Source organism: Doryrhamphus excisus, chromosome 8 (genome assembly GCF_030265055.1).
Source record: "Doryrhamphus excisus isolate RoL2022-K1 chromosome 8, RoL_Dexc_1.0, whole genome shotgun sequence".
NCBI lineage: Eukaryota > Metazoa > Chordata > Actinopteri > Syngnathiformes > Syngnathidae > Doryrhamphus > Doryrhamphus excisus.
This window is the reverse complement of record NC_080473.1, coordinates 19,704,468-19,718,057: the sequence shown is the minus strand read 5'-3', so window position 1 is coordinate 19,718,057 and position 13,590 is coordinate 19,704,468. Positions and strand designations below refer to the sequence as shown.

General features: G+C 40.1%; 1 protein-coding gene across 3 annotated transcripts in view; it reads right to left on the bottom strand.

The window, feature by feature from the left end:
* The window catches only part of LOC131134323 (neprilysin-like), a 53,153-nt gene that overhangs the window by 4,631 nt on the left and 34,932 nt on the right, over positions 1–13,590 (bottom strand). For all 3 annotated transcript variants that reach the window (XM_058079458.1, XM_058079461.1, XM_058079460.1), the window contains 11 exons: positions 13,326–13,421; positions 13,126–13,244; positions 12,924–12,992; positions 8,658–8,792; positions 8,122–8,223; positions 7,891–8,027; positions 7,728–7,821; positions 5,725–5,853; positions 3,786–3,884; positions 3,640–3,717; positions 3,362–3,465 (listed from right to left, as the gene is read on the bottom strand). In XM_058079458.1, coding sequence (XP_057935441.1) covers positions 3,362–3,465; positions 3,640–3,717; positions 3,786–3,884; positions 5,725–5,853; positions 7,728–7,821; positions 7,891–8,027; positions 8,122–8,223; positions 8,658–8,792; positions 12,924–12,992; positions 13,126–13,244; positions 13,326–13,421 — 1,162 coding nt within the window. The remainder of the gene's footprint in view (positions 1–3,361; positions 3,466–3,639; positions 3,718–3,785; positions 3,885–5,724; positions 5,854–7,727; positions 7,822–7,890; positions 8,028–8,121; positions 8,224–8,657; positions 8,793–12,923; positions 12,993–13,125; positions 13,245–13,325; positions 13,422–13,590) is intronic.

The window sequence follows — 13,590 nt, the reverse complement described above, 5'->3', positions numbered from 1 at the left end:
AGGACCAGGCAGCTCTTGATAAAACCTATGCTGAAATGGTCAACCCATCGGGAATTGCAGGAGGTTATTATTCAACATAACAGTCTGACTCAGAGTGTCATTTTAGAAAGAAAGCTAAACTCATCACACAGCAACTTGACACTGAAAAGTGCCAATATGAGTTCAAAATAAAAACACATAGTATTTTAACATTTTCCCATAACGCATTGCATCCAAGCAAAGCATTCATTGGTGCCTGCCAGGAAGCAGCAACATGTTTTTTTTTTTTTGGATGGAGTCAAATGATAAAAAGATGTCATTCTGAACTCAAAGTAGATTCATATTCACAGCTAGTGCACTGCTCGTATTTATATCCGTTCTGGTCTTTAGTAATTCTATACTATGGAGCAACATGACAATCCTTTCAACGGCGGCCCAGGCTCTCGAGTTGACACTCACTATGTTGTGATACCCGATGAAGATATTGACAATCAATTCATCTAAGGATTTATTATCAATTCATTAAGGATTCTTATTGATTGAAGAGGCTGCTAATGATGCAGCCACATCTCTCGCCTGTGATTAACAGAGCTTCGCAAGGAAGATTCAAAGGCGAGAGAAATTACTTGACGATCTGTCCTCGGCTTTCTCCAAGTGGTGGTGGAAGTGGTTGATAGGTACCACCTTTGTTGTTTGAGCACAAGTTGAGGTGACTGCACAGTTCACGTATTTACCACCAATTTACTCATGGGCATGCAAAATTACATACATGTAAGTGTAAACGCAGCTAAACAGTGAGTTTAGCGATCAACTGTATCTTATTTATTATGTGTTGTGTAAAAGTGAGACATTAAAAGCGCAAAATGAATACAGAGCCACCATCCACCCGTACAGGGGTCTCAAACTCAAATTACCTGGGGGCCACCGGAGCTAGGTTCTGGGTGAAGCCGGGCCGCATCAGGTTTTCAAAAAAAAAAAAAAAACCCAAAACGCATTTATTAAAAACTGTAAAAAAAAATCAATAAAAAAACTATCTTCAATGCTTTTGCTTCTGCTATACCCTACACTTTTTCAGTACTTTGGTACACCAAAATATCTGATAAAACATTCCACTGTTCTCAAATATCGTAATTTTTATTTTTCTATACACAAAATAAAATAAAAAAAATAAATAAACAAATTAAGAATAAAGACAATAAATCAATCAATCAGTAATAAATAAGTAAATAAAACAGCAAATAAGAAAAACGTAAGAAACCACATACAGTTGGTAGAGAAATTATTTTTTTCAGATTCAAATGTACAGTATTAACAGTTATTTAACCTTTAACATGAACATTAATGAAACTTAATAATTTGACCCAATTAGCAAGTTAGCATCGTACTCATTTCCATCGGGGAGCAGCGTCGTAACTTTAACAACATGTTTGATGAGATGCTTTATCTTGACGTGTATTTTCCGTTTTATTCGAAATCATTTCCTACATTTATTTGTACCCAGCGTCATAAGCCTTTAGCTTCATTGCTAATCCAAAGCAAAACAGGGCGGGGTAACAGGGTAGGGTAACAGTATGGGCGGTGCAAAATCATGTTAATTGTGTCACGGTGTGCACACAACTTTTAAGCTGTCATTTCAACATTAAACTTTGGTATCAAGGTGGGGGCCTCAAACTAGCGTCTCGCGGGCCGCATTTGGCCCGCAGGCCGCGAGTTTGAGACCCCTGCACCAGTACAAGCCTGGTGTTTGTTTTTCCGCTGAGAAGATGATTAAGTCATTGTTTGATCTGTGTGGTTCAAGGCAATGTGCTCGTATGAATTAACATGAGGTTCTGTGCGCCGAACAAATATGCACATTAGCACTCAATAACGTCATCAAATCTTACCTTTAAGCATTCTCACATAGGAACGGCATTTGGGATCGAATATAAAAAGGGTACAAATACAGCAGGGCTCTGCGTTAAAAACAAAAATGACTTGCCCATGGGGAATCCTTAAGGTGAGAACTACTTGCCCGAACTTGCCCCATGTAAAATGAAAAGACTGCCATAATGATATCATATATCAATATATGCTGATAATTCATCAGATAATAGTACTGATGCATTGTATTTGGAGGAATGTCTGAACATTTGTGGAGATGTATGTTAACATGGCAAGCCATGCTACCTTACACATGGTAGTCGTAGTAAACAGTGATATTTATAAGTTGTGCACCACAATGAAACATTATTGAATAGACACATTTGTGTACTAGTAAAGTGTTTTTAATCCAGAAAAAAATGCTCAATGGTCAAACAATAATTTGTGAAGCAAAGGTGAGAAAAATCCACAGAGAAATGGAAGCGCTAGATTTTGTAGCTTGTGCAAAATCAGCACTTGGTATTGGATCTAATGGGTGGTGTTTCATTGTGACCACTTCAAATTGTCACAGCAATGTGATTCACTCACCTGTGCCATCATTTGATTGGCTGCCGCTAATAAAATACTTGTTTAGGAGGCACTGGTTCATCACTTTTTGATGTTTTCCTTCACAAGTTGTTGAAGAATTAGACCATGTTGGCAGGGACGCCATGATAGATGTTTTCCTAGTCAAACCATCGCTGATTGGTTGATCGCGAACAAGAACGGGTGTGGGTAAAACGCGGATTGTGGATTACGGACCGCGGTCTAAAAAAACGATTCTGATTGGTCCATTTCAAGATTTGCAAGGATTGGTTTGCAAATTACCATCGGAATTAAGCAGTCCGTGTTTTACCAACACCCAACAAGAACCGCTTTAAAAAAAACTCTTGGCAGTACGGCATGCTAAAGTGCACTTGCCCGACGGGAATATTAATGATTGGATTTACTTGCCCCAATTTTGTTTTAACTTGCCCCGGGCCATCGGTACATCGTTATTGTCGAGCCCTGTACAGTATAGCAGTCTATGTGCGCAGCGATGGAGAAAGTTTGCACGCAAACAATAGTGCTAAGTCTCCTGCAACCAGTTTCCAATACGTGACATTAATTGTATTTTTTAATTATTCTTGTTTTTTTTTTTGTTTTATTTTACTCAAAATGACAAAACATTTTGAGCTTTGAGCTAACACTATAACATATAGAGAGGCATTTTGTCCAAAAGACACAGACTAAAAATATACTGGCTGCCAAAACCAACCCTTGTACCAATGTACTGTAACTCCGCAAATATAACTTTGCTTAACGGGATCATGATTTGAATTCTGACCCTGACTTGAAATTTTGTATTGTTGTGTAATGGCAGAGGTCCGTGCTCCTGTCAGTGTGTTATTCTCACTCGTGTTATGAATATGAAACATTGGCAAAGATTCAACCACAGTAATGGTACAGTAATCATCGAAGAGCCAAATTAATGAGTGCTCACTCGTCTTTGTTGGCTTTCTGTCTGAGTTTCTCCAGGCGTTTCCTCTGCATGTACTCCAGGGTGTGCAGGCTGTTTTCAAAGAACTCCTCCTCACTGTAGTGCAGCTAACACCAACACACAGCCAGAGAAGATCAGGCTCGATAAGCACCGTGTATCTCTCAGCAGCCAGTGTTATTACAGAAAGCCCACATTTTTCACAAGAATGATATTTAGCCACAATAAAGCCATTGTGTGCCATCTTACATAAATGCAAAAGCACATATTTGATACACACTCACATCTTTGTACGCGTCGTTGAGGTATTGGTCGTTCATGATGTCCTCAGAGTAGCCGATTTGTTCTTTGATAGCTCGAGCCTGGAGGTTAAAGTACATACTGTAATCTTACATACCGTGTTAAATCTCCACGCCCTTGGCGCCAATACCTTTCGCTCGGCCGCTTTCTTGGTTTCGGGATCCATCCAGGTCAGTTCATGGAGGTTCCTGATGAACACGTCCTGAATCTCTTTAATCATCTCCTCCATCTAAAGCACGTCAAAGATAAGCCGCTGATTTACCGCATCTATTTCAGACCTCAGTGCTAAATGTGAATGTTCTCATGAGGAGATCATAATAGCGCCACATTTTGTCATAGGGCCACATAGTGTAATAACAGATGTAATGACATATAGTCATGCCACAAATGTACATTATCATAGCTTATTGACTGTTGGTTGACATTCACTGGCCGTTTGCATTGCTTTCAGTGGTGGATGCATTTTGTCCGTCCCAACATGAAGTGTGAAATCGGTTCAATTAGAAGGCTGTGAAGTCAGTAGTAATGCCGGGAATCTGTTATTCATTCATTCATTCATTCATTTTCTACCGCTTTTCCTCACGAGGGTCGCGGGGGGTGCTGGAGCCTATCCCAGCTATCTTCGGGCGAGAGGCGGGGTACACCCTGGACTGGTCGCCAACCCATCACAGGGCACATATAGACAAACAACCATTCACACTCACATTCATACCTATGGACAATTTGGAGTCGCCAATTAACCTAGCATGTTTTTGGAATGTGGGAGGAAACCGGAGTACCCGGAGAAAAAACTGCAAACTCCACACAGAGATGGCCGAAGGTGGAATTGAACCTCCTAGCTGTGAGGTCTGCGCGCTAACCACTTGACCGCCGTGCAGCCCTGCCCTATATATTAGATATGAAATAAGATAAGATAAGATAAGATAAGACATTTAATCAAAGCTTGTGCATGTGTGTTTTTCAATAAATGAGTTCCGGATATGTGGAGGACAGGAACTGACGCTTGTTGAGTGGATTACAGCTAGCCCGTGCTATTATTATTGTTATTATCATTATGAATAATAATTTGTCCCTCATTTATCACAGTTAATTGATTCCAGACTGGACGCGATAAGTGAATGTCCGCGAAGTAGGATTCAGTATTATTAAATAGAATACAGTCGTAGGAGTCGGAGAGATGTTTGAACAACAATCTCGCTCGTTGTTATCATCGTGCCAATTGTATTGTTTCTCCAAACCACGTCCACATAATCCAAACTCCTTGCCTGTTGTCATTCCAGTAACGACTTATGCTGAATTAACTTGGGTCGCTGCAGGCAGTGCCAGTGCTGGAGTGTTGCCATCTTGCACTGGCGTCACGTCATTACGTCGTACACATATGCTGCTGTACTGGATGCCTTATTATTATATGCTGTGATTTTTCACACAAGATTGGTTATGACACGATGGTGACATGTTGAAACAAAGGAACACATTGTAAAGGTGCTGAAGCAAAGCAGTGCCTCTATTTCGCTTTACATGACTAACTTGTGAGTGAGGTTCAGTCGACGAGAAACCAGTTTTGGAAATCAATCTGAGGGACTGTGGGACCGCTACAAACATGTGGTCGGAGGTGGCGGTAGAGGAAATCACGCACACACACACACACACAGAGTTAAGACATTTACACACAGTTCCACATGCTAGAGTGGGAAAGGCTCCAGGAGATGACAGAAATTTACGGTGTGTCATTTTGACAAATGCACACTGTCACGGACACACACCGTGATGTGAGTACACAGTTTGACTCAACCACACACACACTCACTCACAAACCCCCCCCCCTAAGGATTTACACCGTAGGTGAGAAAAAAGTGCATGTTCGACACACTGTGAAGGGACGAGGGATGGGCAAAATTGATTGTTGATTAATCACATCTTGAAGCCGTTGAAGCAAAATAGAGTGCACTACATTGGCGCCAGCAGCAAAGGCGTTGTCAGTCTCAACTAGTGTGCTGTCTAAAGAAGCCAGGCAAAATGCTCAGAATATCAAATTGTATGGAGTATCTCTGTGTATCCAAAGTACATACCAGTATTTTGCTGTTTTTGGAGAACGCCTCCTGTACATACAGTCGTCCGACTGCATTATCCATGTTATTGTTGACATAAACCGTACAAAATCGCCACGCCACTGTCTCGGATGTCACGCCGTACAGAACCTGCAGGGAAAGAAACGAGGCCCACATCACATATTTTTGCACACCTCCATTCATACCCTTAATGGTCAGTAGTTTTAGATAGGAGGTACTGTTGTACCCCCAATTGCTGAATATTGGACTCCAAGGTAATCTTTTGGGGTCCAATCCCATTAACAATTGTCACCCAACAGGTATAAAATGTACTCTTTGTCCTGCTGCCTCTGGTACATTCCAAATGTATAATTTCACATGAAAACTAATAAAAGCAAGCAGTAACTTTACAAGAATAAAGTCAAAATATGTAGAAAAAAAAAACAAAAGTTGTAATCTAACAAGATAAAGTCGTAATTTTCTGAGAATAATGTTGTAATATAAAAAAAAAATCATGTCTTGAGGAGCAAAAATAACAAATAAATATTAAAGAATAAACAATAAAGTCACAATATTAAAACATTTTAAAGAAAATTTACAAGCAGTAAAGTTGGAAAAATAAATACAGTAGCAGAAAGTCGCAATTTCATGACAATAAACTGGAAATATTATGAGGAAAAATAATGTCATTTTAGTTAGCAGCATAAAGTTGCAATCGTAAAGAAAAAATATGCAATTTTTTTTAAGTTGTATTATACAAAAGAATTCATTCATTCATTCATTTTCTACCGCTTTTCCTCACGAGGGTCGCGGGGGTTGCTGGAGCCTATCCCAGCTGTCTTCGGGCGAGAGGCGGGGTACACCCTGGACTGGTGGCCAGCCAATCACAGGTCACATATAGACAAACAACCATTCACACTCACATTCATACCTATGGACAATTTGGAGTCTCCAATTAACCTAGCATGTTTTTGGAATGTGGGAGGAAACCGGAGTACCCGGAGAAAACCCACGCATGCACGGGGAGAACATGCAAACTCCACACAGAGATGGCCGAGGGTGGAATTGAACCCTAGTCTCTTAGCTGTGAGGTCTGCGCGCTAACCACTCGACCACCGTGCCGCCTTAAGTTGTACTATACAAAACAAAATTTGGGGAAAATTAGGTTGGGTAAATTTAATTTAATTTAATAAAATATTGTTAAAAAAATGTTGAAATATTTGGAAAATATTAAAAAATAAAAAAGCAAAAAACAAACTTTATATTAATAAAATAATGGGCTTTTTCATGTATATGACAGAGCTTTTTCTTGCAGTATATATAACTTCTTAGCATATTTGAAATAATATATTTGACAAAATATCCAAGTGGCATCCTTTCATCTTTGACTACTATGTTGTCCCTCGGTGGGAAAAGTTTGGACACCCTTATATATAATCTCTTCCCCTTTGAGGCACACGTGTACACATCATTTCCAGTTCATTCCACCTTGAATTGACCATAACTTTCCTTTCGAATTGGTCTTCTTTTTTTTTGTCATGTCTCAACGGATATCTGCTGGGGAATTTAGCATACCTGTGCTGCCAGCTCGACCTGACCTGTTGGAGAAGAGGACGCTTCATTTATTTTACAACCAGCATTCCACAAAGGCAGGGAACAAAAAAAAAAAATCCCTGGTGGTGTAATGGTACATGCTTCTGACTCTCATGGCAGAGGGCATGGGTTCGTTTGCTGGGCAGACTTGCGTCAGAAAGGGCATTAGACGTAAAAAATAATCTAAACCTGTCATGCGATTGATGAAAAGTAAGCGGAAAAAAAAAAATCCTCTAAGAAAAAAAAACCTACACTGCATTTGGGAAGAGGTAGCAGGCAGTGGTTAGCACAGCAGGAAGGCTCTGAGACAGAAAATCTGGATCCCTAAATATCAATACATTTGTTGTACATTTTTAGTTGTGTGATTTTTGGCGTTGCATTTTTAAAACATCTGTCGCACGTACACTGTTGCTGTTCTGTTTGTGTGGTACCTTTCTGAATACTTTTTCTGTATCCCTGTATGCAGTGCTTAGGCGTATCACCATGTTCATAGCAACACGCCACACCAGGTAGTTCTGCAAATCTCTGTGAAAGAGAGCGAGTGTTATATAAAACAACAAAATGGAACATAATTAATTCACTATTGTTACATACCTCTTGGTGTATTTGGCCAAGATTATCTTAAGGCTTCTGTAATAGTCAGGGCAGAAGTTTATGACCTTCTCGGTGTCATTCACGGTGATGTTGACTGTATTCATTATTTTAGCCACAAAATAAGTCCAGTTGAATACCTTCAGGAGGAGCGCAGACATGGAGAATAATACATGATCGGGAGGATAGAAAGGTTTAAGTGCAAGGTTGTTTTTTTTTTACACTGGTATTTACCTGTGATTCAATTTCAAGGGTGAAATTGGCATTCATATCCCCGAGTTCCATCTTGTGGTAACGCAACTTTGGATCGCTACGGTACTCTACAGACTCAATAGCCTTAGAGAAGAATAGACAGAGGTCAAAACTTGGTTTAATCCCCTGAGCACAACTGCCGTGCAGGTCCAGGAACAACAAATGTCCCTGGAGTCCTTGAGATGTGTAGAGTTTTCAGAGAGAACGGTTTTGTGAATGCTACCAGTATAGCACAGGGATGTAAGAGTGTAGATCAGGACAGACTGACAAACGAGAAAAATCTGTTGATGTTTGGCAAAAAATCAATGGTGCAAGGATCAGAGGATCAGACGGGTCAACAGCTCGCTGTGCACCGCACCCGGTCCAAAGACTGGCATCGGTAAACTCAAAGACAAGAGCAGTTTTTAGTAGCCCAAATACAAGGTCAATGTAGTGCAAAGCTGGGAAATGAGCGACACATCTCTCTCGTCTCAGACCGGAGTTGCCATTGGCGTGTGTGAGTGATGAGTGGCGCTTACATTGGCAATGTCTCGCTCCAGGTCGGTTACTCGTGTCATTTCCTCCCTGACCAGTGTCTCGTTGAAGGACAGACCCCGGTCGCTGCGGATCAGCTTCACCAGGTCAAACATGAACTGCTCGTAGGCCCGACATGCCTGTGAAGTAGTCAGCGTTCATGACAGTCACAGCTTAGCATGGAGTGAGAGTGAAGGAGACTGCTTACTGATTTATGTTCAACCAGACTGGACTGGAGTTAAGCACGGACAAACATGCGGCTGCTGTTAAGCTGAATGTGATTGATTGCTTCTGATTGGTAATCAAAAAAACCCCAAGCTCAAGTCATGTAGAGTCAGAGCGAAGTGTACGAGTGCCAATCACACACATCTGGTTGGTTGGAGATGCAACCAAAAAAAATGCAAGTTGAATTCCTTTTTCCACCATTGTCCTTTTACGGTCAAGGCGAGATGGAGCCCAATCCAATCCAATCCGCTCAGGTTCTACCATATCTTACTTATTGTGTAGAAATATGGGCTAATAACTATAAAAGCAATCTTCACTCGCTAAATGTACTGCAAAAAAGGCCAGTAAGGATAATTCATAATGCCGCCTACAGAGAACATACTAACTCCTTATTTCTAAAATCACAAATACTTCAACTTGCTGATATAGTTCATCTTCAAACAGCAAAAATAATAGCCCCCTCACCGGGGTAGGCCCCCGCACTCCGGCAAGGCGACCCCTGCCGGGCCAGGCGTGCCGACCCCCGCGTGGACAATCTTGTCCCCCTCACCACACCCTTCTCCCCTGCCGCATGCAGTGCGCACACGGCGGGGCCGTGTGGTTGTCCCCGCACGAATTCTCGGGGGGCTTGTGTAGTGGTAGGTTACCAGGACATAATTCACCCCGGAACGATCGATAGGGGACGGGTTGCTGCCCGGAGGGGTGGGCGCAAGGAACGGGGGTTTTCCGCTTCCTGTTGTGGTTGAGAGATGGGGCTTTTTATGTCTTATGTAGCAAAGAGTACAAGTTAATGTTTGCAAGAAAAATAAAGTTTTCTCCCAAATTCGACACTCCGCCTCAGACTCCAGTTCTTCGGCGCTTCAAGGTATTTGTATTACATGTCTGCTAGCATGGTTCTTTGGTTCTACCATATCTTCCTTATTGTGTGGAAATATGGGGTAATAACTATAAAAGCAATCTTCACTCGCTAAATGTACTGCAAAAAAGGCCAGTAAGGATAATTCATAATGCCACCTACAGAGAACATACTAACTCCTTATTTCTAAAATCACAAATACTTCAACTTGCTGATATAGTTCATCTTCAAACAGCTAAAATAATGCATAAGGCTAAAAATAACAAATTACCTAAAAATGTCATCCAATACTTCTCTACAAGAGAGGAGAAATATGATCTCAGGGAAGAAATACATTTGAAACACTTCTATGCTAGGACTACGTTATGCTAGCCATAGCATTTCAGTATATGGAATCAAACTATGGAATGGATTGAGTAAGGAAATCAAACAATGCACAATGATGAGCCAATTCAAGAAACAATACAAGCAGTTGATGTTTGCTAAATACAAGGATGAAGAGTCTTGAACCAGTCATGATGTGCTATATATATCACTATATTGACACTTACTATGGTACCCATTATGGCATTGGATGCTCATATCACCGAGTACTTTGGTATGTAGCAAAAAAAAATATATTAGGAAAGCAGGAAGTGAACAAATGTATCAGTTACTGATTGTAAAAGTACCAGATGGAGGGGTAGGATTTAATAAGCTTTGCTTCTTCCTACTCCTTTTGGACATGTGGAACTGTGAAATGATTATGTGATGCATTCAATTGTAATCTGATGCATGTTCAAATGAAATTAAACCATTACCATTACCATTACCAACCCCAGCTGACTTTGGGCAGGGAATGGGATACACCCTGGCTTGGTGGCCAGTCCATCACAGGGCACATATAGACACGCATAGGGTATGTTTACACTTCAGAGTATGATGTCCAATTTGGATTTTGTTCCCATAAAATCCCATCTTTTATGTGGTCATTCACATTACCAAAAGAATGTGACTTATCAATGACATGGATGTGTAAAAAGACAACGTCAAACACTTTGACGTGTGTTTACAAAGGTAAACATTGCCTTCAGGGACATTTTTAATCATTTGAGAGCTGAAGACAAACATCGTCATTGGGGACCTTGCATAGTCTTCTTTTTTCATTTAAATGTTTATTAAATGTGACTGTGTTATTTAGGCCGCTTTTTTCCTGCTTTTAAGATCAGTTAGTTATCTGCCAGCTTAACCCTTTAGGCGCCAGAATTTTATTCAGTTTTGATGTTACTATTTTAAAAAAGGTTGTAGCTTGAAAAAGGCTAGAAATAAAGGCTTACTGGAAATGAGAAAAATCATCAGTATGATCCAAAGTTTGTGACGGGAATAGATTTACTCATTCAATGTGCATATTATGACATCACCAGGCTTCGTCAGATCCCTGTCTCCACGATACCAGCTCATCAAAATGCACTTGTAATACTCCTCATCTCATCAAGCAAACCCGGCCACCATCATCATCACTTAAAGCGGTATCCTGACTACCACTGCTGCCTCAACTGTTATTATATAACACTATTATTACTTATTATTACACAACATTCCCAGTGATACGACCGGCTATGCTGTGATCAGATTTGAGGGATGTGAAAGGAAGCCAGCATGCGCAGAGAAAACCAACGCAAGCACAAGGAGAAGATACAAACTTGACACAGATGTTCCAACAAAGATATGAACCCAGATCTGCACACTGTGAGCCATCATTTAACTGAGTTGTATGTATCATCAGAATGTAATTAGGCTATGTAGTACAATTGCAGATGGACACTTAACAAACATATTCCTTTATGTTGTCTCCTGAGGCTTTTTTGAAACACCCTATTAGTGTGTGTGGAAAAATATGTTTTTTTTGTGACGTATAGTCATCCCTCATTTATCGTGGTTAGCTGGTTAAGAAGTGAGTATCCGCAAAGTAGAATTCCTTCTTTAGAAATGGAATATTTTCATAGTTATGGCATATATAACCTGCTTATGATCTTCTAAATCAGGGGTCTCAAACCAAATGTGGCCCGCAGGACACTAGTTTGAGGCCCCCACCTTGATATGGAAGTTTAATGTTTGATATGGATGCTGTATGGTATCATGTACCCAGAAAAAATTATTACGTTTGATTCATGTTCATGTTAAAGGTTAAATAACTGTTAATAGTTATCCTCCCTATCCGTGTGGAAGTGGTAAGTTTTTGGCTTTTTAAGTTTAAAGGAAATAACTTGGAGACTACTGTTTAGGTCGCTAGCTCTCTAGTTTGCAAGTTAGCATGTGTCACAAGACCCTGCAGTTGCGCAATATGTTGTAAATAAAAAGAGTATAAATGTGACTATAGTCGTGTTTTGTCATGTCTACAGGGCTCTAATAATGCTTTGTTCATTTTAATCTGAAAAAAATAATTTGTCTACCCACCAACTATATGTGGTTTCTTAAGTTTTTATTATTTGCCGTTTTATTATTATATTTATTTCTTTATTACTGATTTGTTTATTTATTTTTCATCTTATTTTGTGTAGAAAAATAAAAAGTAAGATATTTGAGAACAGTGGAATTTATCAAAGCTTTTCTTGTAGAAAATTGGAACCAAAGCAAAGTTTATTCATTTTTCTGTTTTTAATAAATGCGTTTTTTGGGTTTTTTTTTTTGGAAAACCTGATGCGGCCCTAGCTCCAGTGGCCCCCAGGTAAATTGAGTTTGAGACCCCTGTTCGAAATATAATTTCTAACTTGAAATAACACCCCTATAATCACATTATAGATACAATCAAATAAAATAAGCCATTTACGAAATGAATAAAGCTCATGCTAGCGTGTTGCAGTGAATATGTTCTGAGTAGAGGACAGGAAGTGACGAAGATGGGTGATGAAAGAACATTGCTACATAGTTAGAGAGTATACGTTAGAGACGGAGAGAAAATGGGCAATCAAATTTAGCCACAATTTCACTAAAGACTACAAGACTGTTGCTGCTATTTCTTTTCGTTTTTCAAATTTTAATTCATGCTTGCAACTCAGATTAATTTCACCCTCAAGGCTACAAAGGTACAACATTCAGCACTGAGAAAGGAGCTTCAGACTCGGCGATTCAGGCCCAAATGAGAGCATGATACTGATTTTTTTAACACCAAATAAAATAAAAATCATTATCATGCAAACTTTCCACCCACCTCTTCGTAGGATCCGTTACAAGCATAGTGAGATCTGGTCCAGAGGCCCAGGCTGCTCTGCTGGTCAAACTGCCAAAAGGAAAAACACTCCCATTTATTTGTATAAGTCAAAGCAATCAGAACTCCCATTTTATCTGGAAGTGCTGAAAGACGAGGCGGGAATACAGAAGAGAGTTCTTGCTTATTATTATTGCACACCTACATGAATGATGTGTGATTTGGAGTCCTTGTCATCGGTAGACACAAACATAACAACCAGGAGTTCACGTCTATATTTCACATTCAACTTTGCGATGACGTCCTCTAATTTCCATGTTGTACCTAACAAAAAAAACACACACATTTAGAATATGTACAAAGCTCTGAATAAAATGTGCTTAATAATATAATGAAGTTTTTTACCATAGTCGGTGTCCCAGTTGTCCACAGCCATGGGCCACTCGAACACATCGGGGAGCATATTCAGCAAAGGTGCACCCCCTCTTTTCTCAATTAAACCTTTGAAGATAGCAGTTATTGTCATTTCAAGCTACATGGCTAATATGCCTCTAGACCAGGGGTGGGCAAACTACGGCCCGCCAAGTGTTTTAATACGGCCCGCCCGTTCTGTCCGTATACATAAGTATTTCATTTAAACTTGAGCTTGAGCCAACCTTTTTATTGGTTT